The 25,219-nt window shown below is 37.8% G+C and overlaps 1 protein-coding gene across 1 annotated transcript in view; it reads right to left on the bottom strand.

Moving 5' to 3' along the window:
• LOC139717597 (MAP kinase-activated protein kinase 2-like) overlaps window positions 1-25,219 on the bottom strand; it is a 50,269-nt gene that overhangs the window by 3,261 nt on the left and 21,789 nt on the right. Inside the window, exons 3-6 of the mRNA XM_071629107.1 lie at window positions 6,249-6,307; window positions 5,343-5,546; window positions 4,188-4,263; window positions 1,981-2,191 (exon numbers count right to left, since the gene is read on the bottom strand). Of these exons, the coding sequence (XP_071485208.1) occupies window positions 1,981-2,191; window positions 4,188-4,263; window positions 5,343-5,546; window positions 6,249-6,307 (550 nt within the window). The remainder of the gene's footprint in view (window positions 1-1,980; window positions 2,192-4,187; window positions 4,264-5,342; window positions 5,547-6,248; window positions 6,308-25,219) is intronic.

Below are 25,219 nucleotides of genomic sequence, written 5' to 3' on the forward strand. Positions count from 1 at the left end.
ATGTTCGTGATATACAGTGTACCTCTGGATATAGATTTCATATTGTGGCATCCAATTATAACATTGGCTTTGGAGAATGCTCTAAATGCTCTTCAGTGTGTTTTACACTATGGAAATGACTATTGGATTGAACGAACTATTAGTCAAATCACAATGACCAAAAACTCAAGGAGTTATTCCAAGTCTCAATGAAAAGTTGGAACTTTGAGCTAAACTTAGACATGAATTATACTCTTTCTCTCCATTCTCTCTCTTTCCCTCTTTCTATTTACCTATCTATCTCTCTTTCTTTTGAGGTGGAACTAGCTGATGGTGGAAAGGCTTGCAGTAACAGTGCTATTGCCTTGCTATGATAAATGCATAACTTTGCATCAAATAGAAACGCACTCGGACAGTACATACATGTACCTCTGCCAAGCCAGCAACTCATTTCTACCCTTACACGCATGCAATTTCCCAAAAAAGAAGCCTTTTGTTTACGTTATTGCAAGGCGCCTTGCCCTTTAGTGCGCATATATGTAAACCTCTAGTACGTGCAGCTTGAATCCCAAATTCGTCGACCTTATATGCTAAAAAGATGAAAAATCCTTCAAAAATCCATAAAATTCCCAAATCACTACCGAAATTGAATGAGGTCTTCCTTGTGTCAATATTGACCCTTTATGCAAGTTTCATTTTAATCTGTATCAAACTTTTTGAGGTATTTTGCAAACAGACAAACCAATGCCGATGATCACTTAACCTCCTCCTTCCTTAGCAGAGGTAATAACATTAACTGGCCGACACAACCATTTGGAGGGGAATTACTGGTTTTTGTCTACACAATAAATCCCAAACACTCCAATGCTGACGTTAATGTGCCATTGTTTTTTTTTTTGTGAATCTATCTCTAAAAGGAAAGAATAGCAATCAAAGTGAAAATGAAATGGGTGACATCAGACTGGGCTATTTTCATATGTATTCTTCTGAAAAGAAAACAAAATGATTTGCAATTCATCCTGTGCTATTGAGTGACTTTCCTGAAGTGGTATGTTTTCTTGGGGTTTGGGTGTTTGCATTTTTGGATTTTTGCTAGACACAACATAAACAAAAGAGTTGTCCACAGAGCTCCTCTCAGGCAGCTTAGGTTTGCTTTGATACATATCAATCTTCTGAGTGCAATAATCCACTCCCTGTCCAAACTGACTTTAATAGATTGAGTCAAATCACACAAACGGTCGTAAATCTTATATCAAATCTGGACATAGATAATTAAAAGAAAGTTATTGGATTTTAAAGTTCCTCATGCTTAAAAAAGAAAGAAAGAAGAGAAGCAATGTTGCATACAACCACTTACATGTAAGCAAACTAGAGAGACAGTGTTATTGCCTCACAGGTTGTAAACCATTGAGGACGAGTCCCAAGTATACTTTGGCAATTGTCTGTGGGAAATGCGTGTTGTAGCAAAATCAGTCCATCCTCAATGGGTTAATCATCCTGCCACATATTTTACTTATATTCCTTGTTTTTGAGAGGAAATCCCCATCATTGCTGTGTTGCACTGACTAAGTAATGATTAGAGTTAGGAATGTAGGGGGTCACCATTGATTGCTATAAATGATTAACATTCATAACATAATTTCTGTACAAATCAATGGTAGATTCTGTGAGATGTCACCTCATTTGATATGCACATGTGGCTGTGACAAGTATCATTATATTCCAGACAGTCATGTGAAACAGTTTTCATTCTATATATCCAATTTTGCTGAAGCTACCTCAACACTGTTTGTCTAACTTTTAAACTTCATTCATTAAAGTCAGTTTGATCATGGAAAGGTAGCTAAATTCGAATGCATCTTGTAATAAACTGCTTGCATTCACACTGTGCTACCACATTTACATAAACGGTGACAAGGTTCTGTTTGTTTTTGCTTTTTTTTTTAACATGGTCACATCCATCTAGGTCACATGGTAAGTGTCCGAATGTTTCGGGCTCACCTTGACCCACGGGTGATTCATGAACTCCACGATGGTCAGCCGCTCGGCCGGGTCTGTCTTGAGCAGCTTCTTGATGAGCTCCTTGGCGGCTTGCGACACGTTCTTCCACTCTGGGTCGGGGAACTCGTACTGGCCGTTGCGGATCCTCCGCTTCATGCCCGGTGAAATGGCCATGCCGTGGTTGCTGTAGAACGGCGGAAAGCCGCACAGCCTATGGGACAAGATGATAGACTCTTCATGAGTGATTGCAACTTACGATGAATGCTGTAGCCATGACAACAGCTAGGCAACAGCCAATCAGCTGTGAGCACTCCTGTCACTGCCATAGCAACCATGAATTATTATAACTTACACACAATTTCAACCCTCTTCAGGGATGTCAACCATGAAAACAACACTGCAGTATTCTTAAGGCTGAAAACGTGCATTTCGGTTGAAAAACTGTATTTTGGCCTTTGCTGTAATAATAGAATGCAACAATACAATTTGGGAAAGACAGTGACAATGAAACCTGCAGTATTTTTACCATTTAAAAAAAAACAGTACAAAATACTGCAAAATTTTTACATGTGGCATCTATGCCTCTTTTAGAACAAAGGATCGCAATATCATTATCTTCCTTTCATATACGTTAGTCATCAAGGTAAAACACTTGTGAATTATACTGCATCAAGAATGGATTCAAAGTACTTCTCTTCCATGGGAACACCACTTCCACTTCATCAAGCATCTCTTATACTGCATTTATGATTTGTTATCACCTTTCTATCAAGTGTATGAGTATTTGAGCATGCATCAGAACTTATCAATAAAATGTTAATATTGGCAGCCTCATCCAGCCTGGGATTGACAAAATTCTGTGAAAGCTGCATCACTGAGAGCTCAGTTACAGAAAATTCCTTTCAGGGAAGAAAAATCACATTAGAGATTGCATACCATGTGATGGGAACTAACCAATGACATACAAACCTTTTTTTTTTTTTTTTTTTTTTTTTTTTTGAAGAAGGCTTCATCAAGACTTGCTAAGGAGCTTCGTAAGGTAAAACCTGGATCTATGCTATTTCTGCTGAAGTAGAATTTTTCATTTTTTTTTTTGGTGGTAAAGTCCATTACACAATTCAAAGAAAGATCTTCTCAGGCTTAGCTAATTACAGAGAAAGAAAACTATCCATGAACTCAGTTACACGGAAGCAAGGGTGATAAACTTCCCAATATCCAGATTAACATACATTGTGTAGTGTTATAGTGTCCATCATGACTATTTTAAGGCAAGATCAACAATAGCATCGAGGCCATTTCTATCTTCAACCTACAGTTCTTCCTTGGGGTTTCCCCTCAATGTTTAAACATGATACAACTTCACAATCTCTCATAGATAACAGATACATAGGCACATAAAAACCTCTTTTTTATCATTTTTTTTTTAAATACCACACAAGGGTAAAGAAAAGATTACAGGGTAGATCAAACAATCAAGAGTGGTTATATGATAAAGTCACCACATGATCTTCATTACATTTTTTTTTCTTCTTTTTTTTTTCTTCACAAGGAAGTTGCATTCTTGGGTCTGCAATGATAAGAATTCTGAGAACACTTCCCATTTCTTCCTACCATGCATTGAAGCTGAGCTGATTGATATCAGATTCTAATACATTGTATCGACATAGACTGTGTCTTGTCTGATCGCTTCATCAAAACAAAGCCCAAATTTCACAAAATTAATTATGTGATCTGCCTACTTTATCTAATCCTCTCAGTGGGGCTACTATAAAAATGCAAACAGGCTGGCTATGGGAATGATTAAAGGCATAATTTACCATTTGCAGATGAAACAAAAACCCAGCATTAGTGCTTCAAAATAATTCTCAAATGTGAGTTTGGGATAGAAACAACCACTGTAAAAATTTGAATCTGTATAATTGATGTTAAGTATTGTTAAATGCACAAAATGTGAACAATAGTTATAATAAAAAAGTTTCCAGACTAAACCATCTACAGTTATGCTTTAATGAGAAAAATGCTGATATCTCCATATATTTTTGGCTTTATTGTGAAAATTTATATGGTAGGATGTTTTATGATACAACAGACCTACACATATGTATCAAATGTGATATCTTGAACATTTTTTAAATCACTGTTCCCAAAGGTAAACGGGACCTTTAAGTTAATTGGACATTTCACACGGAAAGGCACGGGATACTCACAGAATGTACATGATGACGCCTAACGACCACATGTCACATGACTTGTCATACTTCTCTGGGCCAAGAACCTCGGGAGCTAGGAAGGGCAAAAGATAGGATAGATTTATTACACAGCATTCATTTATTGCCTGCTTATAGTTTGCTTTTTCTCTGCACACTGTACATGAAACATCATAAACCAGAGTCGGCAGCATTAGGTAATGTTTTCTTAACCTGCAGATTCTTTTCTTTTGCTTGTTTCTCTCAGAAACTGAAACCAACTATGTCAGCACAGAGCTTTAGGGGATTTTTTTTTTCTCTCCTTTTGCTTCAATAACTTTGCACAACAAACAATACAATTCCAGTAAGTCATTCTATGGTATTAAAGCATTCCATTGTGTTTCCTTTAAAATATTTGAGGATGTTGTACATGTAGCTCAGCAGATAAGAACCTATAATAGCAATCAAAATATTCCTGGTTCGTGTCCTTTGGCTTTTAAGTGGTCGCGCCCCGAGTCAAGGCACTCTTTCCTCGTTGCCTTATCCTTCAGAGGTTATCCAAAGCCATTGATCCAGTGGTTGCTTGCTTATAATATGAAGCTTTAACTGCTTCCTCAGCAGTTACAAAAGAAAGATAAAAGTCACCTCTAATCAACTGAGGTCAAGTAAGGTCAAAATATGCTTGCACAATGCCAGAACTTTGTAACTACAGACCTTTGACACCGGCAGTCGTTGGGTGGTGTCACACTACATGCTTTGCTCTTGGAAAGAATTCTTTGTGATAATGCATAATGCTCCCCTCATGAGTAAACTGAGGTTTAACGGTATCATCTTTCAAGTGATACTGTTGTCAATCTTTATGGCTCTTCGAAAGAATTCTTTGTGATAATGCATGATGTTTCCCTAATGAATGGATTGAGGTTTATCACCTTTCCAGTGATAACTGTTGTCATTCTTTCCTGGAATTACAATTCATCATACTCCATGGCATTGAATGAACATGGCTTATCGTTATTATCCTCATCTATATCATCATCACAGGAGTGGTGTTTTACACAAAAAGCAAAGTGCTCTCAATTAAACAGGTATTCTAATTCAGTGCTGCTATGGAGTATTCCTCACTCTTAATCGTGTGCACACCGATCAAGCAATCAAAAGTACAGGGCTGTGACATACCGACATAGTAAGGTGTGTAACACGGCGTCTGGAGGTTCGTCGTCGTCGTCTCCTTGGCGAAACCAAAGTCAGTGAGCTTGAGCAGCGACTGTGCTTTCTTGTCGCAGTAGAGGAGGTTCTCTGGTTTGAGGTCTCGGTGTGCAATGTTCATATTGTGGAGGTGGAGCACCGCTAGACCTATGCTACGTACTATCTCTGCCGCTTCTGTAAGGACGAAGTGGAAAAAAAAATATTGATGGACTTAAGGTACATGTATATGCCACAGAACAGATGTTGTTTCAAAGAGTTCCACTCTGAATTACCTTTATTTGAAGTTTTCCACAAGACACAATGTAACATCATTGGCTACACAACTACTTTATAGAACTGCATATCATGACAGAAGAATGTGTACAGTCATTTCACACACTTACAAACATTTTTGACAAAAAAAAAACCCTGTGTCACAGTGGCAAGGAATACAGCATATTAAAGAGATGATCACAGAGCATTTAAAGCTTTCAGCAACCATTGTGGAGTTATGTCTGCATGTATTCATCAGTTGAAAACATTAGAGCACTAACAGAAAATATCTGAAATTCAAATTATTTATCTAAATTCACATTTGAGAAAAAAAAAATGATTAAGATACATGTACAAAACCTGGTACAAAAGTAATCACTGATAGGATGCATCACTTCTCACTGCAATCTTTTTTCTTTCCGTTTGGATTTAGTTTGTTGTTGTTGTTGTTGTGTTTTTTTTTGTTTTGTTTTTTGTTTTGTTTTTAAACTAGAGTATGCATCTCTGAGCACAGGGGGGTAATTCTTCATAAAGATTATTTCGAATACTCCTGGTCCGAGACAGGTGCATCTTGTCCAGTGACCAGATGACCATCTACAGGGTCAACGCCCTACTCTAACTCACCTCTCTCTGTGAACATTGACCTCTCCTGTATCCTGCTGAAGAGCTCTCCCCCTTCCATGCTACAAAAAGATATCAGATGGAGAAGAGGAAATATATAAATAAATCATCAATCACCATCAAATTTGATGGTGTGCATACAAACACACCCAAACACGTGACACTGCTCCTGCAAGCCAGATGAAAAATGGATGTCTTCTTTGCGTTTTATCTCTCTTATCATATCATGCATTGGAACTGTTTATACAACAAAAGGGGAGGGGGAAGAGAAGGAAAAATAACATGATGGAGTGCAGGAATAAATTGACCTTTTCTCTAAATTTGCACTGTCATCTTCGCAAAACAAGACAATGCTTCATGTTGACAAAAATAACCATTCCGAATGCACTGTCCACAAAAAACAGAATATCTGCGTCCGTCATGAAAATTACACCAAATCCTCATTTACTCCACAGTGAATGGATGATTGCTGTCAAGACGGCGAGCATACCACTCACTTTTCAGCGTGGGAAAATCTTTGACCCATTTCTATTCAAATAAATGCAAGCAAGGCTCATGGCTGAGAGTTAGGAGATAAATGTCAACTTCACTCAAACCCATACATATGCAGAGAATGCTTACAAAACATATGAGACAATGCAAGCTCTTTTTTCCCAAAACTGTCTGCACAATGTATTATAGTGTCCCATTTATTTACCACACTTTTAAAAGCAAATAGCCAAATAACACTGCTATATCTCATCCTTCTCATACCCTGACAACCCTGAAATTCAATAAATGAGGAATAAATGGGAGAAAGTATTGCCAAAATACAAAATTTCCCCCATTTCCCATATATTATCATTAGCAGGTCTTCACAAACATGGAATAAAAGTTTGTATTGAGTTTCACTTTTCCAAAAAAAAAAATAGAATCAGAACGTTCTCATTAGAATGATTGGTAGGTATACAACTGCACATTCATCCTAACATAGCAATCAAGAAGAAAGTATCAACTGTAACTGTCTTTAAGTATAAAATTGTACATACAACCATACAGGTACAGCTGTAATGCATTTTGCTTTTTAGTTCAGTTTCAAATCAAACTAGTGATTGAAGAAAGGCTATAAGACACTATATGCATGGAAAACTGAATGGTGTTCATTGCTTAAGTTTGTCTTCTTTCAAAAAGATTTGAAGTGCTGTAAATACACATGAACCTGATTGTGTTACTCTCATATAGTTGTTTTAGGAAGTGTTCTTCATCTTTCTCCTAGCAACCCGTCTCAAAATAGCTAACGCCACTTCCTACATCTTGGCACACACAACTTTGGCTCATCCCTCCTCCCTTCCTCCCCTCATACACACAATATGACATTGTGCTTGCAGTCAAAGGCTGGCAACCAAGGAAAAGAATCTGTGCTTTTAAAGATATCTGTATTGCTAAAATACATTGTGGTGGTACAATTTCAGAAAGGACAAAAATGTGCGAACTGTGTGATGTAATATGATCAAGCACATGAAAAAAACAAAACAAAACAAAACGAAACTCCAGCATACAAAAATTTTGAAATTTCAGCTCAATTTAGATACCAATATGAAAGTGACCTATGAACAAATATCACTATGTTAATAAACCTTTCACCAAATGTTTTATTCTACCACTACTGTCTAGCACTGGAAATATTGAGAATAGTCACAAAATCCAGTCCTTCACAGATCTTTTGTTTTTGAAAGCATTCAAAATTTGTCTGCATCCCCTATATTTTCCTGGTTTTGTGTGAACACAACATCACAGACTCTGGCAGCGTGTAATGACTACATCCATGTGTATGTAGCTCACATTTTTTCATCTTTTTTTTTTTTTTAAACTGGATGCATTGTTAAATTGGGCCTTTGATTAACATCACCCCGAACATCCCAAAGGGCAATTGTCAATACTAACATCAGTCACTGAGCAAGTTAAAAAAAAAAAAAAAAAAAAACCCTCTGATCCCACTGCATCTGCATTGGATGCCTTCGTCATTTTGTTATATCACATTGTATCTTTTTAGGTAGAATGAGCGCTTTATAAGAGTCTCTCTATTATTATTATTATTATTATTGCACTTTGCACTCAATGATCCTAGACACGTGTACCTTAACTGACATCCTCCTTGAGCTGTGTGTTATACGTAGAAAATAGCACAAAAGTTTGTCATTTATTTATACACCTACACTTGTATGATTAGTCATGGATTCCCTAATTAGAACAGTTGTGTGGTCCTGGGCAGATTGGCATGTCACACAATAACCATCCGTAAAACAATGCATCATAAAGTGTTGTAATAGATTCAGGGATGGAGAATCGGCAAATGATTACGTCCTATGTACACTGTATAAACTGCACTAATAATTTATGTATTTTTGAATAGCCAGAGCCTACAGTAGGAGTTTCTTCTCCTGCCTACTCCACACCAGCACAAATCAATGGCATGCACAGACGGTGCTACACCCAGTGCACCAACATGGTTCAATTAATTAATACTGTTTTGTCTGACCTTGACAAAGATTTAACAGATCAAAATCTGCTAGCAGTATTCTTCACTGAAGCCAGCCCACATATGAGAGATCCAACATTTATTCAATCATGACATGAATGTGTTGTACAAATGAATGAGAAAGTGTCTCTTTGTGATTTGACTCTGTACAATACATTCAGCTCAGCGTGCGATGCACTCGCCAAATCCCAGGGCATAAAGTGAGGAAAACAGGTTTTAGCCTTTGTGAAATGCCCACTGGTTGCCATGGAGATGAGCATTCATCCAGAGTCATTTCTGTTTGCCATATTCCCGATGGTTGCTGATCTCCCAAGAACCATAGTACTTTTCATCTTGTATTGATAGACCAGTACTACATATTATAAGAAACCACTACATACGATACAAGCACACAGGATACATTGTATAATTATGTACAATACAGGCATAATGTGGACGTATATTTTGCTGTGGTTTATATTTGCTAGTTTAACTAATTTCATAACTGATACTTGCCAATAAGCAACTAACAAAAGCATTGTTTCCTGTATAGTAACACAAATGCAGTATACCATCTCCAAGGTAGGAAATCACAAACTTTCCTCTAGAAAAGGGAATTATATACTTATTCCTCATTCCATCGCTGTGGCTCTCGATCATGAATTCGACCACTCAAAAAACTGTCTCACAAATCCAAATTATTCGCGAGATGTTATACTCACAAAATATTTCATGGTATAGGTTTTGTAGCTATTTGAGTTACCTGTACGAGCAAAAAGGAGATCAGTTTATTATATTCACCCAGAATGTACCAGCATACTGTACTGTAGGTGTCACCCTTTAACACTGTCTAGACTCATGCCGATTCTGTTTGGTTTCATTTTTCAACAGGACACAGAGAGAAGTGTACTTGAAAAGTCTCCCCGTATATTTGTTTAGATGTGGCAATTGCTCTATAGATGCTTAAGTCTGTAAGCAAATCACATGCTAGATGTAATTAAGTTTTGCATATTGTTATTTCATCACGACAAACCCTCAAATTGCTTTTCGAACGCAACCTTTGACAGGCCTCTACAAGTTATGATTGCAGTTTACATTAAAACACACACTAAAAAAAAAACCACACACACACAATAAAAGAACAGGTTACAACTTCATTTACACTTGCTGCATGGACTAATACACTATAGAAAAGGAAAAAGAAGGGAACTGCCGACCCTCAAAAGGAAGTAATGACAACTTTCGGTACCGGTATACAAGAGTGATACAAGAGTCTTATACAGGGAAGCACACTGATACTTTCTTTTCTTGTTTATCAAATACAAAGATCCTTTAGACTCTGATGTACAGTATACTGTATACGCTATATATTTCGCGTGGGTTTTATTTTCACGAATTTCGCGAGTCGGGAGCTATTCGCGAAATTAACAACACGCGAAAATATTACCTTCCAAAATGAATCCCTTGCCTTGATGATACGAACATTTCAGTACTAGTATACCATGTCACGGCTTACCGAACAGACCATACTGGCTTACGCACGTCCACGTCTACTTACGAATACTGTAGAGAGCCAATCCATTATCGCAAGGGGACCACTCGTCAGAAATCTAGCGCGATGGACTTAACCACTTAAAAAATGTTGAATTCTAACTTACTAGTTCGCAGAGTTTGGTAAGTTTTTTTCATGCAGTGTATAACTAGTATAATTCTTATTTGCTAGTAAGTTGAAAATTCACACTTTCTTTGCCACTTCATATTTTCTCTGGTCCCCCAATCGCGAATTTAACCACTCGCGAAAATGTGTGACAGCGGCAATTCGCAAAAATTTATGTACGCGAAAATTATAGCGTATACAGTATGGGGGGTAGTAATCAGATACTCGATGCATTTATTAGACATTTGTGTGTGTGTGTGTGTGTGTGTGTGTGAGTCAGTATAATCATGTTTGTCTCCCAGTGCTGTACATGTCTACACATTGCTTTATGTGTAGATGTATGCCAAGAACTCCAAGTTTAGAACTATTTTGATCCTGCAGATAACACCTCCTACTCCAAACTAACCCTGCAGGTGGGAAATAGTAACAATACCTGGCAAACATGTAATCCTACAAACACATATAAACAATAGGCAAAACTATGTCAAATGTACAATGGGGACATACCATCACATTGTGATAGACTGTGCAGGGTCTAACAACGGTTATAAAGAGCAGAGGCACATACCTAGTAGATTGCCTCTGTAGGCGTTTTCACATCAGCCCGATGTTTCGAAATAGCGCGCTATTTTCTGACTTGGGAAATTAACCCGATCACGAAATAGCGCACTGATTGATAATGTGAACACAAATTAGCACGCTAATTGTATCGCTCTGATAGAGAAAATTTCTCGAGTCCAACTCGGGAAATTTCTGAAATAGCGGGATAACGTAGCGAACTAGCGCGCTATTTGATAATGTGAAATCGCCTCAAGAAATGAGCGCGATGCATGCCATCATGCCTAGCGTGTGTGACCCGAAAACGTGCGCTCTATGGCATATCCGACACTGTTTGCGCATGCTCAGCTGTCGAATTACCTCGAAAAAATTTCGGGCTAATTCTCTTCGGGCTGATGTGAATAGGAAATGAAATAGCGCGCTAATTTGCGATCGCGAAAAATGTCTCGAGCTTGGATTTTTATTGGGCTGATGTGAAAATGCCTAATGTGCTTTGAATAATTGTATTATTCACACAGTCAAAATAGTGATATGTCAATTGCGCTCCAGATGGCGAGATCTTTTGCGCACATTCAGATGGACAGAAATATCGCACTATTGACTAACTGCTGATCCTAATAATTTGTCAACCAAACTGTGCAAGTTTTAAACCGACCAAAATGATGACCCTTGCCCTTGTGATCATGTACTGCTATGATGCGTGTGTTGAATGATGGGATGAACATTTCCGAGATTATCTGCTCTACAACAGCATTCAGACACTTGCCAAGGTGCAAATTATTGCACCACTTCTCAAATACTGGAGAGCAAGAAATTTTTATGAATTGCTACAGGAATTCAGTGCATGTATAGTGTATATAAGAATTTTTGTGCGCATCTTAATTCTGTGAGTCATGTCTTTTGCAGAATTCATGTAAATTGCAGTGGCGGATCCAGAGGGGGGTGCACCAGGCGCACGCCCCCTCTTTACTTGTTATTAAAACAAAAGAAATAAAAAGAAAAAATGAGATGAAACCCGGAAGTAGCACCTGAAATATTGTTTGCCCCCCCCCCCCTTTACGGAATTCCTGGATCCGCCCCTGAATTGCATGCTAAAATTTCTCATTCTACGGTACTCGCAAGATTTCTTGGGATTAGAATCATAATGCTCATCACACTACTTACTAAGATTTTCATATCCACACACTGAGTAGAAAATCTTAAGCTACGGATCGAGATTGGGGTCCCAATAATTCGCCTCAGTGTGAATGCCACAAATGACTGGTTGCTGAGTACTTCTTCAAGCTACCAGTTGGGTGTAAGACAGGAAACCAAAAAAAAAATAAAAATAAAAAAACAATTACATCACATTTAACAAGTTTTCCAAGTTACCAGGGGAATAAGAAACACAAGAAAAAAACAAGAAGAAAAACCACAAGCACGGACAATGGTTGCCGTGTGTGAATTGCATACTGTAGTATTGCTGACTCTCAGTGTGTGCGTGCGCAAAAGCATAGTATCCACTACCATTCACATCACTGTAGTAGTAAACTGCAACTGATCACATGAGAAAACAGCTGTGTGGTCACACTAAATGATGCCTCTCTAAGTTCATGAACCCCTGATTCACCACTGTTGATCGATAGGTTCAGTTGTTTTTAACACCCAAATCATCTAAGGCTGCATTTGTCAACTTTCCCATGTTTGAAACGCATTTCAATACCCACTATCAAAATGCGTTTGCAAACACCTTTCAGATCACATTTCTCGAGATACTGCATTTATCAACTCAGTCGTGAGTCCACTGGGAGGCCCTGTCACTGCACACTCCATTGCACAGTTTGACCCAATGAGTGTAGATCTATATGTTGTTGACAGTGACTGGCATAGGCAGGTCTGAACTATAAACCTGTTTCAAAACGATTCAGCGTTTATCAACTCTGCAGAAACACTTTTCTGGCTCAAATGAGTTTGTGATCATACTTTTTTCGGCATTTCAGAAATGTATTTCTATCCCCATGATCAAAACAACTTTGCATTTATCAACTGCCCAAAACTCCCTGAAAGTTGTTTGGAAACCTTAATTTTGTACCAGAAGTGAAAGTTGACAAACACACCCAATTAAACACATTCAAATCCCAGAAGACACTTTTTAACAATTGTTCGGATATTAGTTATACACTTGTAGTACTAGTAATAACAACCTACTTATCATTTGAGCACTATTTTGTCACATCCATATATTCTGTATGTGTACAGTTATTCACAGTGTGTCAGCTGCAGGATTATCAAAAGCCTCTAAGATTTCCAGTTCATAAAATCATCTGCTTTGACGATTAAAGTTAATGTTTTGGTCTCCAAGTGGGAAATTTGTGTAATTTTTTCCTTGATTGTGAGTAGCTTTTATCACCAGTTCAATCTCATCTTTGTTAAGGCAGTGCTGCCTACTTGAAAGACCTTTGAAAAGATGATAATTTCCCCAGCAAAATTCCCCCACGACTTGATGAGCTTTGATACACTGTACATGATATAGAAACTAGAAACTAGCAAGAGTACAAACCAATGGGCACCGTCATGGTACTTGAGTCTTTTGAAGGCATTAGATACATGGGGCTCAGGACCCCATATAGTGTGGGGATGCATACGTGGCCTGGTTCATTGGCTGCCCACTGGGTACATCTGAAAACCATGACTGGTGAATATGTGCATCGAAGCGCACACTTCATCAGTAACAGTTGACTCAAGTTGAGATTCTTCTGCTGTGTGAGTACATGTACTTGTAAACACAGAAATCAGTGATGGATCTGTTCACAATTCGGTACAGGGATTCTCGAACTTTTGTATATCTGAGCAGGGCCAATCTTCCCGCTCCATTGGTATACCGGCGCTACAGGGTCTAAAAACTCAGCAACTAGAGTACACTGTAAGGCTTGCATAGGATACAGTATACAAATTGCAAGCCTATGTGCTAATAACATTGTAAGAAACTAGGTATGTAATACCTCCACCCGAAAGATTCATGATTTTGTTGCAGGGGACCAACCACACAGCCAACCTTATGTGTTTTTATCAATGGACTATTTATCCCATCTGTTCTACTATGATGTAATCCTGAATTTATTTCTATTTTTATTTTTATTTTTAGTAGTACACATTACAACATATGATACAAACTTCTTGTATATTTCAAGGTAAATATCCCAAAACTTAAGTAGTGTTGATTATAAGCATGACTGTACATAAAATAAAAGTTCAAACTACAGCAAAAAGTTATGGTAATACATACACTTTAAATAATACACATATGTGTGTTTCCTGTACACCTTCCTTCTTCCCTTTCCTCTCTGGTAATAATTTTTTTTTTTTCAGACAAGAAAATGGTGGTGAAAAAGTCCCGATAAATATTGTAGAATCCACAAGCGTAAATCTGTACTGAGATAGAGAAAAAGGAATACCTTAAAAGTGAAACTAAACAACAATGACAATCAGCAAGTCTATGTACATCAATGCTGAACACTGGCACCGGTCCAAAGGTCCACTACCAGTGAAAACCACTGTTGGACAAGTAACTTTTTCAGGAAGAGACCAGTAAAAAATGGAAAAGCTGGGTACCTGCTGGTCCGACAGACAGGTCGGACTTTCAGTAGACAAAATTATGGATTAGTGTGCAGCCCTGATGTATATCATCATAAGTATTTTATTTCACTTTGAATGGCATATTTCTTATAATGCACTTCTTAGTGTTTACTACGTTCCAGTAAAAACAGGCTACACATAGACTCACATTTGTCAACAGCAACACGACCCTGAATCTTAGCTTTTGATTTAAAAAAAAAAGCCTACTACGGAAGCCTGTTCTTCCTGGACTTTTGACAGGCTTTTGTTCTGACAGAAAAGAGTCACGTGTAAATGCACCTGCCATCTTGCTTGGCTGCTGATTTTAGTATGGTAGCAGTAAAGAAAAACAAAACAAGACAAAACAATGGTCATACATGTATTCCTATAAGTAGGGTTATCAATAGAGCTGCAAAAAAAGAAAACGACATCAAAACTTACTGATGCATAGTAATAGATATTTTAGAACACAAAATACAAATATTCAAATACAAAATAAAGTTTTCTTGGAGGTGAGAATCACATTCTGGCTATGAAAAAAAGAAATGGAAAAGGAAAAGGAAAATCAATGCTATCAAGCATGCTAGACAAAATTTTATACAAAATATTTTTCATTTCAAAACATATTCTTATTTCTCCATAATTATTGTTAAATCAACGGTTTCCGGAGCTCTAGGCTTAATAATGTTCAATAAGAACACTTCCAATATGACAGGAACATCTTTCAATTTGATAGGAATTCATGTTTACTAGGATTAATGAGTATACACATCATGTATTGTAGTGCTGCTATGGGGATTAAAAAAATATTTCATTTCCAATAACAATGTAACAACGAGCCGTATCATCTCCTCTCCCCCCCCCCCCCCCCGCCACATTAAAAAAAAAAGATATTCCAAATCCCAAATGACAACAAAATAATGAACCCTCTCCATTGTGATCTTTGCATACAGTTGTATCTCCTTTACTATCAATTTACATACATACAACATACATTGTACTTACAGGTCGTCACAAGGGACTACTTCTTCTTAGTATGGCAAAATGTGTCTGATTGATATTGTTTGATGACTACTGTAAAAGCTGTTATGTGTGCGTACAAATATTTTCAGGAAATGAGGAGATCACGGACATTTTCGCAAGATGTTGTTTTTGCAAAAGGATACAATGCTAACATAAGTGCCCTGTTACCCTAGCGCATGGCAACATTTACGCATGTTGTCAAATTTGTGGTCCAACACTGAATCGCGACATTCGCGAAAATTAATCCCTCACAAAAATAACAGCTTAGACAGTATTGCTGGTCACCTTGGGCAGACCAAGACAGGTTGACATAATCTATTTGTTTTTGGGGTGTTTTCTTTTCTTCTCCTTCTTCTTTCTCACATGGGTACTAGGTAGTTAGACCACTTCACTGGGTTATCAACCTTCTCTTTACAATGAACGAATACAGTGTGATCTTTCATGTGTGTCAGTCCTGGCTAACTCACAGACGGGACCTTCAATTAATGTCCTGCACTGTACATTGTCTGTCCAGGGATATATTACACACAACATTGCTCAGCTACATGTAGACTCTTGAATCATACCCAGGTCACTTCGATTGGGAGGCAGATGTACAGTTACCAACTGATCCATATCACCACCCTGACTGCAACATGCGATATGATAGGAAATTGTACTCTACAGTTACATACAGAAGACAACATTACTGGGTGGACATGAGCCAACATAGCTGCTGGCATACAGTAGTCCAATCACATCTCTGAACAGGATATATGTGCATGCTTTGACTGGGAGAACTCCGCTGCACAAATGCAAAGAAACAAAGGTGGGAGAAATTTGTGCAAAAAGGGGAGAATAGCCACATGCATCTGGGCCTTGTGAATATCAGCTGGGCTGAGGATGGCAGTCACCTAATAATAACTACATGTATGTGGACCATGTGACTGCACTACCACCGGGCATGATAATGCACATGCGATTTAGTCATGATATATTTCTGTCAAGCATTATCGATTTTCATGCCTCAACCACAAATGGTGAAAGAGGCGATACTTTTCTTGGATTTTCCGTCTGTCCTTTCTTTCCTTCATGATTCTACTGCTGCTCATTGTTACATCACTGTATATCATAAGCAAAGAGGAAGCCGACCTTTTCATACAAGATTAGAGAAATCACCATTCAGGCTTTTGAGGTAAACAGTGAAGATTTCACTCTTGTAACATCACAGTAAACACAGTTCAGGTTTTTCGTTTCGTTTTGTTTTTTAATTCCCTACTGACGTCACTGTTTCCCCAAATATCTATGGTTTACCTAATTTTATCCAGGACATCACTGATCTGTTGATTCAACTGTATATTTTATCATAAATGTTCATCCTGTTTTAAATGAATTTTCCATCGAGTACATATAGGTCTATCATGTGTGATGCTAGAGTGAGTACCACACAAATCCATCTCAAAATGACATTTGTAGCATCCTTTTTCCCTTTCATCCAAGCGACTAGCCTCTTACATTCTTGAAATACCACAGATTACTGAAATATTCTGCATCTGTAATGCTGCAGAAGAAATATTCTACACAACGTGGACATTGCACTAAACTTCCGACTCCCAACCCTACGTTGCACCCTATACACACACAAAATTTTGACCGAGAATGCAAGCAGTGAACAATATTGCACTTTATTGCGCAAGAAAAACACAGGGGCTGTGCAAATATGCCAGGGGGTCGAACTATGGTCACTGGCTCATATGTGTTCTGCATTAATACTGAGACCGGTGAATATCCTTTGTTACGTGCCTCCCTACACTTTAGTTCCTGTGATATATTCAGCCACGTGGAAGCAATGACAAGCTCACAAGGCACTGTTGTTTGCTATATAATTATGCAGAGTATATGCATTCAGGGCATCTTTTTTTTCTCCTCATATCCTAGATATGAAATCTTTCATCTTTTGCCCCTTGAAAGTAACAGCTTGATTAAACAATAATGAATGAATAAATGAATAATGAAAAATAAAATGAAATTAAAATTGCCAGTATGGGAAAGGCATGGAGCAGATGGAAACAGAGATGGTCATACCAGGGAGGTGGAATTCCACCTTCCACCTCCCTGGTCATACATGATATAATGTATTGTAATAAAAGAAAACTTTGGGTCACAGAGGGTTAGAATAAACTGACACACAGATTCCATCATGAATGAAACACACACTACACCCTCATAGATTAAACTCTGCAGTACACTGTATGTCACAAACTCAGAGACACAGCATGTACGTGAACATGGGCCTCCACACGGCCATTACAACTGGTCATTGCAGTGATAAAATTGAATGAAATATACATGTATTTTTATCATGTAGCACCACTGGCACTGCACATCCCATAAAATCTACTGTATACACCAAGTATTTTGCACAGCTTTTATTTTCGTGAATTTCGCAAGTCAGGTGCTATTCCTGAATTTAAAGACATGCGAAAATATTGACTCTGATCCTGATGGGAATGTGTCATGCACTTCTATATTCTCCATTCAGTATTGTAAGCCACGATTGCGAATTTAACCACTCACAAAAAAATGTAGACTTGCTAAATGTATGGCGTATACACTTATATTTCACAGTGCGTATTTCTTGGGTGTCAAAGCCTTCAGATGATTGTGACGAGCATGACCCAGTCAAGTTCATGGGTGCAAGATTCACAAAACACGCTAATTAGAATTAACAATTTATCTAAATAAAGAAAAAAAATGCAGTCTGTTCAATTTGTATGACGTCATCATACCGCCCATGCACATCTTGCGCAATGTGACTTCCAACGTTTTACAAGCACACAAGCAAGGCTAAAGGTCTCAACAGCAGGGTTTGCAGTCAGGTACCCCCTCTCCTAGCACACACACACACACACACACACATACACATGATATATACACACACTCAAATATAGACCAGCAGGAAGCTATCATCACCTGTCATGCATGTGAATGAACATTGCTCAAGCATGGGTGATGACGTCATCGTCAAAGGGAATGTAAATACTGGGGGGGGGGGGGAGGGGGGGCAATGCTCTGCCGTGGACAAGAGACAGTACTACTGCATACTAATGACATCACTCGTGAGTGCTGCTGGCTAAATCTTTATGGCTAGCTATCAGAGAAAGAGCCACAGCACTTAGCTAAATATTCTTCCCCATCTCTCTTTTCTTTCATTTTTCACTTTTATGGGGTATTCCTTTTTTTTTTTACTAACAAACAAACAAACCTAAGCTAGCAGGTAACAATGACATGCATGACCGATGCAGATTGTGCAAGTTTGGCCCAAAATAGCCTGGCTAAAGGTCATAATTCTGTTCCAAAAACTTCCATTCAGCACTGAGCTCCAGGCGAGGTAAAGAGGCATTCTGTACATATTGCATCATCACAAATGCATGACCTGTGAATCACCCCCTTCTTCCAAAACACACTCACTTCTAAGACCTGAATGATGTCATCAGGAGAATACATCTTATGCCATCATGTCAAAGGAGGCAAAAAGGGAATTCCCACATGATTAAAGGCTTTGATTACACTCAACTTCTTTGATTTATATGCTGGTACTCTTTTGATGCATGGACCTTCAAGATGACACTTAAAGGAGACAGCCAGGCTAAGAAGACCTTTGCTTATCGATCTATTTTTGGTTTAAATACACATGTATGCCAATGATCTACACAGTAGAGCAAAGCTATGATTTCTGCGAAGGGAAGACCAAGACATAATTACTAGCATTTATGGAATATACACAACTTGCAATTTGTGATTAACATATTTATGTTTAATCAAATTTCTTCTAAATTACCAGGTCTACTGCATCAGTCAAAAGATGTCTGCGGTGGTTGCAACAGAAAGCATGCAGGCCGAGCCAGTAGTACTGTATCACTGCATGTTACATCAAATGGTGTCATGTAATGTTACAAAGCATCACGCCTGCACAAGATTGCACAAATGATGCCTTTTCTTTTTTCTTTTCTTGAGTCGGTAGAAACATTTCTAAAGAGAAAAATAGCTTTGATAATCTTAATACTTTGTGTAGGTGATGCATAGACCCTGTCATACTGGAGAAGTCCTTGCTTGGCAATACATTGTACCTTTAATTCGTCACCGTTCAGTTTCTCAGAAGTGGGCCCCTATCAATACCCGTCACTACAACAGCCCAGGTGTTTACTGTTTTATTCCCCAGATGACGCACATGTGGCACATTGCTGGTAGAAAGCTTGAGCTACCATGCACGTGATCATACAATTTCACAACAAGCACACAATCATGCATTCTAAATAGCAGTCACTCTGCAATATGCCATTGATCAAAAGTAAAATGAAAAGAGTGTGGGCGGCACAAGTCTGCACACTCAAGTGAATAAATGCCATCTTTCTTCCGATCAGCGTGTAACTGAACCTGCCACTCTGACTCTGATGAATTCCTCATGACAAAATGACGAACCTTGGGTCATCTCATTCACTGCATGTCTCACTCTCAAGTTTAACCTCTTTACCACAATGTTCGCTTTTCCTCTCAGTCTCGCTGGCATGCCTCGCTCAATGAATTGCATCTCGCATCAGTCATCGATACATGAATTGCATAAAGAATTACGCACGTGTCTCCCTCTTACAGACGATAGGCTTGCTCATGGAAATATCAGTTTTCCAAGTAGTGTTCCACTGAAGAAAGCTGACTCTTAAAAACACACTTTCTTCTCAACAATTGACAGAAACAAAAATGCATTGTAAGTCATACAACATGTAGCTACAATCAACCTTTGCTTCAATTTGAATATAAAGTTGAAGGTCTTTCCAAGTCCTCTTCTCTCTACATGTATATTTTATTGATTTTAATCCCTCACAAGTTAAATTTTCTCTTAGTCAAAGCTATATCTTCAGTCCAAATAGATTTGACTTTAATAGGCAAGGCTGACTGTATATCAAAAACAAGCTACATCATAGACCAAAATAGAAGTGTACAAATGCAACCAAAAAAAGAAAAGAAAAAAGAAATACCCTCTCACATGGTTAGAACAAGTCAAACTATGCACAATATATAATGAGCGCATGCATGTCAGGTGCATCCTTGGCTTCCTTCAAACTCCCGAGAGATGTATGTGAAATTCTTGCCGTGTCATCACTAGGACAAGCGTCACAGTCTGCCGACTCCACCATACACTGTGAGAGCATTTTACTGACATTCATCAATGTCCTCACAGTGTCAATGGGTCCCCACTTTGTGCTCTCTACCATAAGACCTTTTCTTGCAATACATGAGAACTACAGTAACTCAACCATGACAAAAGGCATTATAAAAGCAATACACATAACCTATTAGATGTTGACAGTTTTTGTACTCCAAGCCCAACTTCAAAGGCCTGGGGGGAAAAAATGGAGGGAACTGTAATAGATGCAATTTACCGAAGCCCTTTTTTTTTTTTTTTATAATAATGATAATAATTACTTTTTTTTCTAATTCCCAGATTATTCTGTGACCACCATTATAACTTCAATTCACAATAAAAATCCCCGCATCACACCAGATGTCATACAATAACAATGTATATATCTCAGGCTAGTCACCATGGTTACAGTGCAGCACCACCCAAGCAGTTTGTCATCGGCATGATTCATCATACATCTGAGATCTGTATGCACACAGGTAATTTGCTTTCATATGCCACCGCAGCATTTCGGCAGGTCATAGATTTCTATTCTCCCTTTCTTTTCATTACATTTTGCTTCTGAGAAATGACGAGCTGTCTTGTTCAGAACCTCGGACTTGACATCTGAGATATACTGGGTAATAATCTTCGAAATGTGATGAAAAAAAAAGAGCAAATATGTTTCTTTGTTTTACGAATCAATAAAAAAACAAAAGCAATCAAATGGAAACTAAAAATGTAGAAAATTTCCCCTGATATCTGCTAACTGCATTCAGATAGCCTTTTTCTACAGGGAAAGAAGTGGAAAATGGTTATCACCATTCATAATCTCACCTGTACATCTTTTCTCTCTGAACACAAGGCTACATGTTGGGATTTTCATGTGAAAAGGTGACTTTTCAAGTGATCAAAGTCAGTAGTCTTTATTGTGTATAAAGGTGGTGACCAAATTTAGAATATGTGACATATTGCTCAAAAAATGTATAGTACAAAGGAAACAGTACTACAACGAGGAAATATAAAGGTGTGGTAAACTTGTTCAGGAAACACGGTTACACTGGCAGTGCTTCACTTTGATTGTGTTTTAAGTACCAGTACTTTTATAGTGTTGAATGCATGTGTGTGTGTGTGTGTGTTGTAAGGAGAGTTTGTTGGGAGAGTCAAAAGCCTTGTATCATGTTCCTGCCGACTTCCACATCCTGATGCCTCGCCAATCAGCAGGAAACAGGATTTTCTACATTACCTTTTCATCAAGTAAGAATCTCTGAAATATACCATTCCCCCAACTAGTATGTGAACAATAAAAGATTTGGGCTACATTGTAGATCCACAAAGGCTATGTGTATTTCGAGAAAAAAGCCTACCAGGAGTACTCAAGTGTAATGTATAATACCTCAGCACATGAAAAATGACATCATGAGTCTTTTCCTAACATCCGTCTGATGTTGTGCGAATCATTACACGTTAAGACATTATATGTCAGCCCAGCCACGGCTGCACCCTGTGAATCACATAGAAAGAGATTTCCACATGTACACTGTACCAAGCAGCATTTGAAGGCTGCGACGTTGTGAACTAAGAGAACAATATTGTGTCACACTGCTGTCTGTACCTTATGATCCAACATCAATGTGAAAAACTGCCCAAAGTACTTACCGGTATATCATGCGTTTTCCTACCACGTAAAAACTCACTTCCACAACATGGAAATTTAAAAAAAATAAAATAAAAAAATCGTTCATTTCAACATTCTGAAAACAATTTAGCCTGATAACACATGAGGGCGAAAAAGTTCAAAAATCAGTGATACACAAAGTGACCTTCAGGCCTTCCATGAACAATGACACTGTATGAAATGGAATGATATTCATGAACACAATCAATATGGCAGAGTACATGCCCTCTTACACTGCTTAAATAGATGATCTCATTTTACAGGTGTACAAGTGTTCTGCAATAACCTCTGCTCTGATAAAGGGAGCCTCCAATGCCAGGATGATTAAAATGGTGGATATTGGATGAGATAATAAAAGCTTAACAACCTTTAATGAAGTATTATGACATGGGAGCACAGAGCAGACTGACCTAGATTTAAAGATGGACCATCCCTTTTGCATTTCTTCCCAAATAGCACAGAACATGATATATTCCACCAGAATGACAAGACTATTGTAAAGCTATAACATTTCTGTGATATTTGAAGGTTGTTAGCCGTCAAAATTCAAATAATGCGCCAAATGCTCACCGTAACATATTCTGTGTACGTGTACGAGGCACAGCTGCATGTGGTTGTAATATGATACTTATACTTAAAAACTCCACATGTTAACATTCTTGGTTTTCTTTGCTTGCTATAGATATGCATAAAATTGCACCATGATTTGAAAAAAAAAAACAGTATGTGCATTATCTTTCTCACCAACATATATTTATACATTTATAAAATCAAATTTTGATTAATTCCTTCCACATCATTAGTAGCGGGATGAATATTCTATCATGATGATCACAGATTTCACTGAGCACTCGAAAATGACTGTAAGACAAAACAATCCCAAACAAATCCAAAACAAGTCTGTGAGGTATCTACTCTTGCCGTCTTGAGATGCTACTTTTGAACAATTTTTTTTCTCAAGAAGTCTCAAAATTCTTACAACCTTTCTCCCCCCCCTCCCCCCATGCCAAATCTTTCTGGCTGTGTGTTCTCACCAATCATCATTTGTCTGGATAATGATTTGATACTTTGCTCAAGCTATAAAAAAAAGAGGGAGGGGTGTTGGAAAGAACCAGAGGTTCAGATCTTCATCTAAATTCACCTCCTAATTGCCAGAGTTAATCTTCATTACCTCATTACTGTTTGCAATTTTCACAGCTGATCTTCAAGGGTACAATTACAGAAATTGAAAAAGGAAAACAAAAATAAGAAGTGGCACTTCTTTCTCAAAGACTGACGCACTTTGACAGTCTAGCACGGCATTTTGTTGTTTTGTTTTTTCACCAGGTTCTTCAAGATGCTAATACTGTAGTGGATTCAGTGTTATATGACTCAAAAAAAAAAAAAACTCAAAAAATGAATAAATACATACCTACAAAAAGGATACAGTTCTGGAGCTATTCATACAACACATATGATTTACACTTTTGCATGATCTACGTATTTAGTATTGGGTTCTCGTGAAAACCTTTTATTACGTGTATTTTCATCACACATGCAGAAAATATGTTACTGTATTATACATTAATACAGCAATGCATAATGGCATGATGTTATGTTGATCGGATGCCATTTAAAAAAAAAGAAAAGTGCCACAGTGAAAGCCACCTCATAAGGTTTTACAGTCAGCCAACATTAAAAAATCTGCAGGTACCACAGCATATTGGACCACTATAAAACAATGTATACACCCTGCCCATAACCCCAAATATAGTGTCAAGCATAAACTTTATGCTGCCATTAAACGTCCAATCCGTGCTAACATCCTGTAATCAATGCGAGGACAGCTCTGTGATGTCACAATCACAATTACGACTGTACTGGGAAAACCACAAACAGAAGAGATGTCAACAGGACAGCATCTGCATGATTACACAGTACATTGTGTAACATAATATTATGCTATCTCTCCCTGTAAAAGTCAGACAGAACTTCCAAAGTCACACATGCAAAACACACAACGTACACACACACACACACACACACATGCCAACTTGGCACAATCGATGCTTTCAGTTGCACGGAAATGCAAGCTGATTAAAAGCAGTTTACAATTCATAATGAATGTACTGTATGTCAGGAGAAAACAGACAGAGTTATACTTGTGTATACATGTGTACATGTACCACACACTGGTACATCACACACACATGTATATACTGTACATACACCTACATATTTAGAATGTAGTGTACATTAAAACTAAACATGATGTGTACACACACATGAATATTTAATATCAAACAACATATACATGTACTGTACATTTCAAATATTGGTTTGATTGTGTGTGTGTGTGAGCATGTGTGTTCTTTCGGACAGAATGACTGCATACTTTTAGAGTGTGGATTTACAGTACAACCATATTTATACACCTGTATATAATATCCCAATAATTTTCTCCTGCATATTAATAGAGGGCAAGTCCAAGATAAGGTCCCCTCAGAAGGCAAAATTTCATCTATGCTCAATGTTGACATGTTTGGTATCATTTTGAAGCTTATGAGTTGAAGTTTTGATTTCCATGGAGGAAAAAATGATATTATGTAAATTCATGCAAATTTCAAGGGCTTCATTTGCATAAATGTGAAACACAGCGTTACGTATGGGACATTTATAAAAATTCATATTAATTCAAAGGAAAGCAAATGATATTTGATTAATATGTGGACATAAGAAGTTCATCACATAGTTTAACTTTGTATGAAAATTTAGGGATTATGCAAATGATTATGCAAATTAGCTCGTGTCCTATCATGAGATGTCC

Source organism: Diadema antillarum, unplaced genomic scaffold (genome assembly GCF_040938485.1).
Source record: "Diadema antillarum isolate AM-2024a unplaced genomic scaffold, OU_Dant_1.0 scf00000078, whole genome shotgun sequence".
In the NCBI taxonomy this organism is placed as follows: domain Eukaryota; kingdom Metazoa; phylum Echinodermata; class Echinoidea; order Diadematoida; family Diadematidae; genus Diadema; species Diadema antillarum.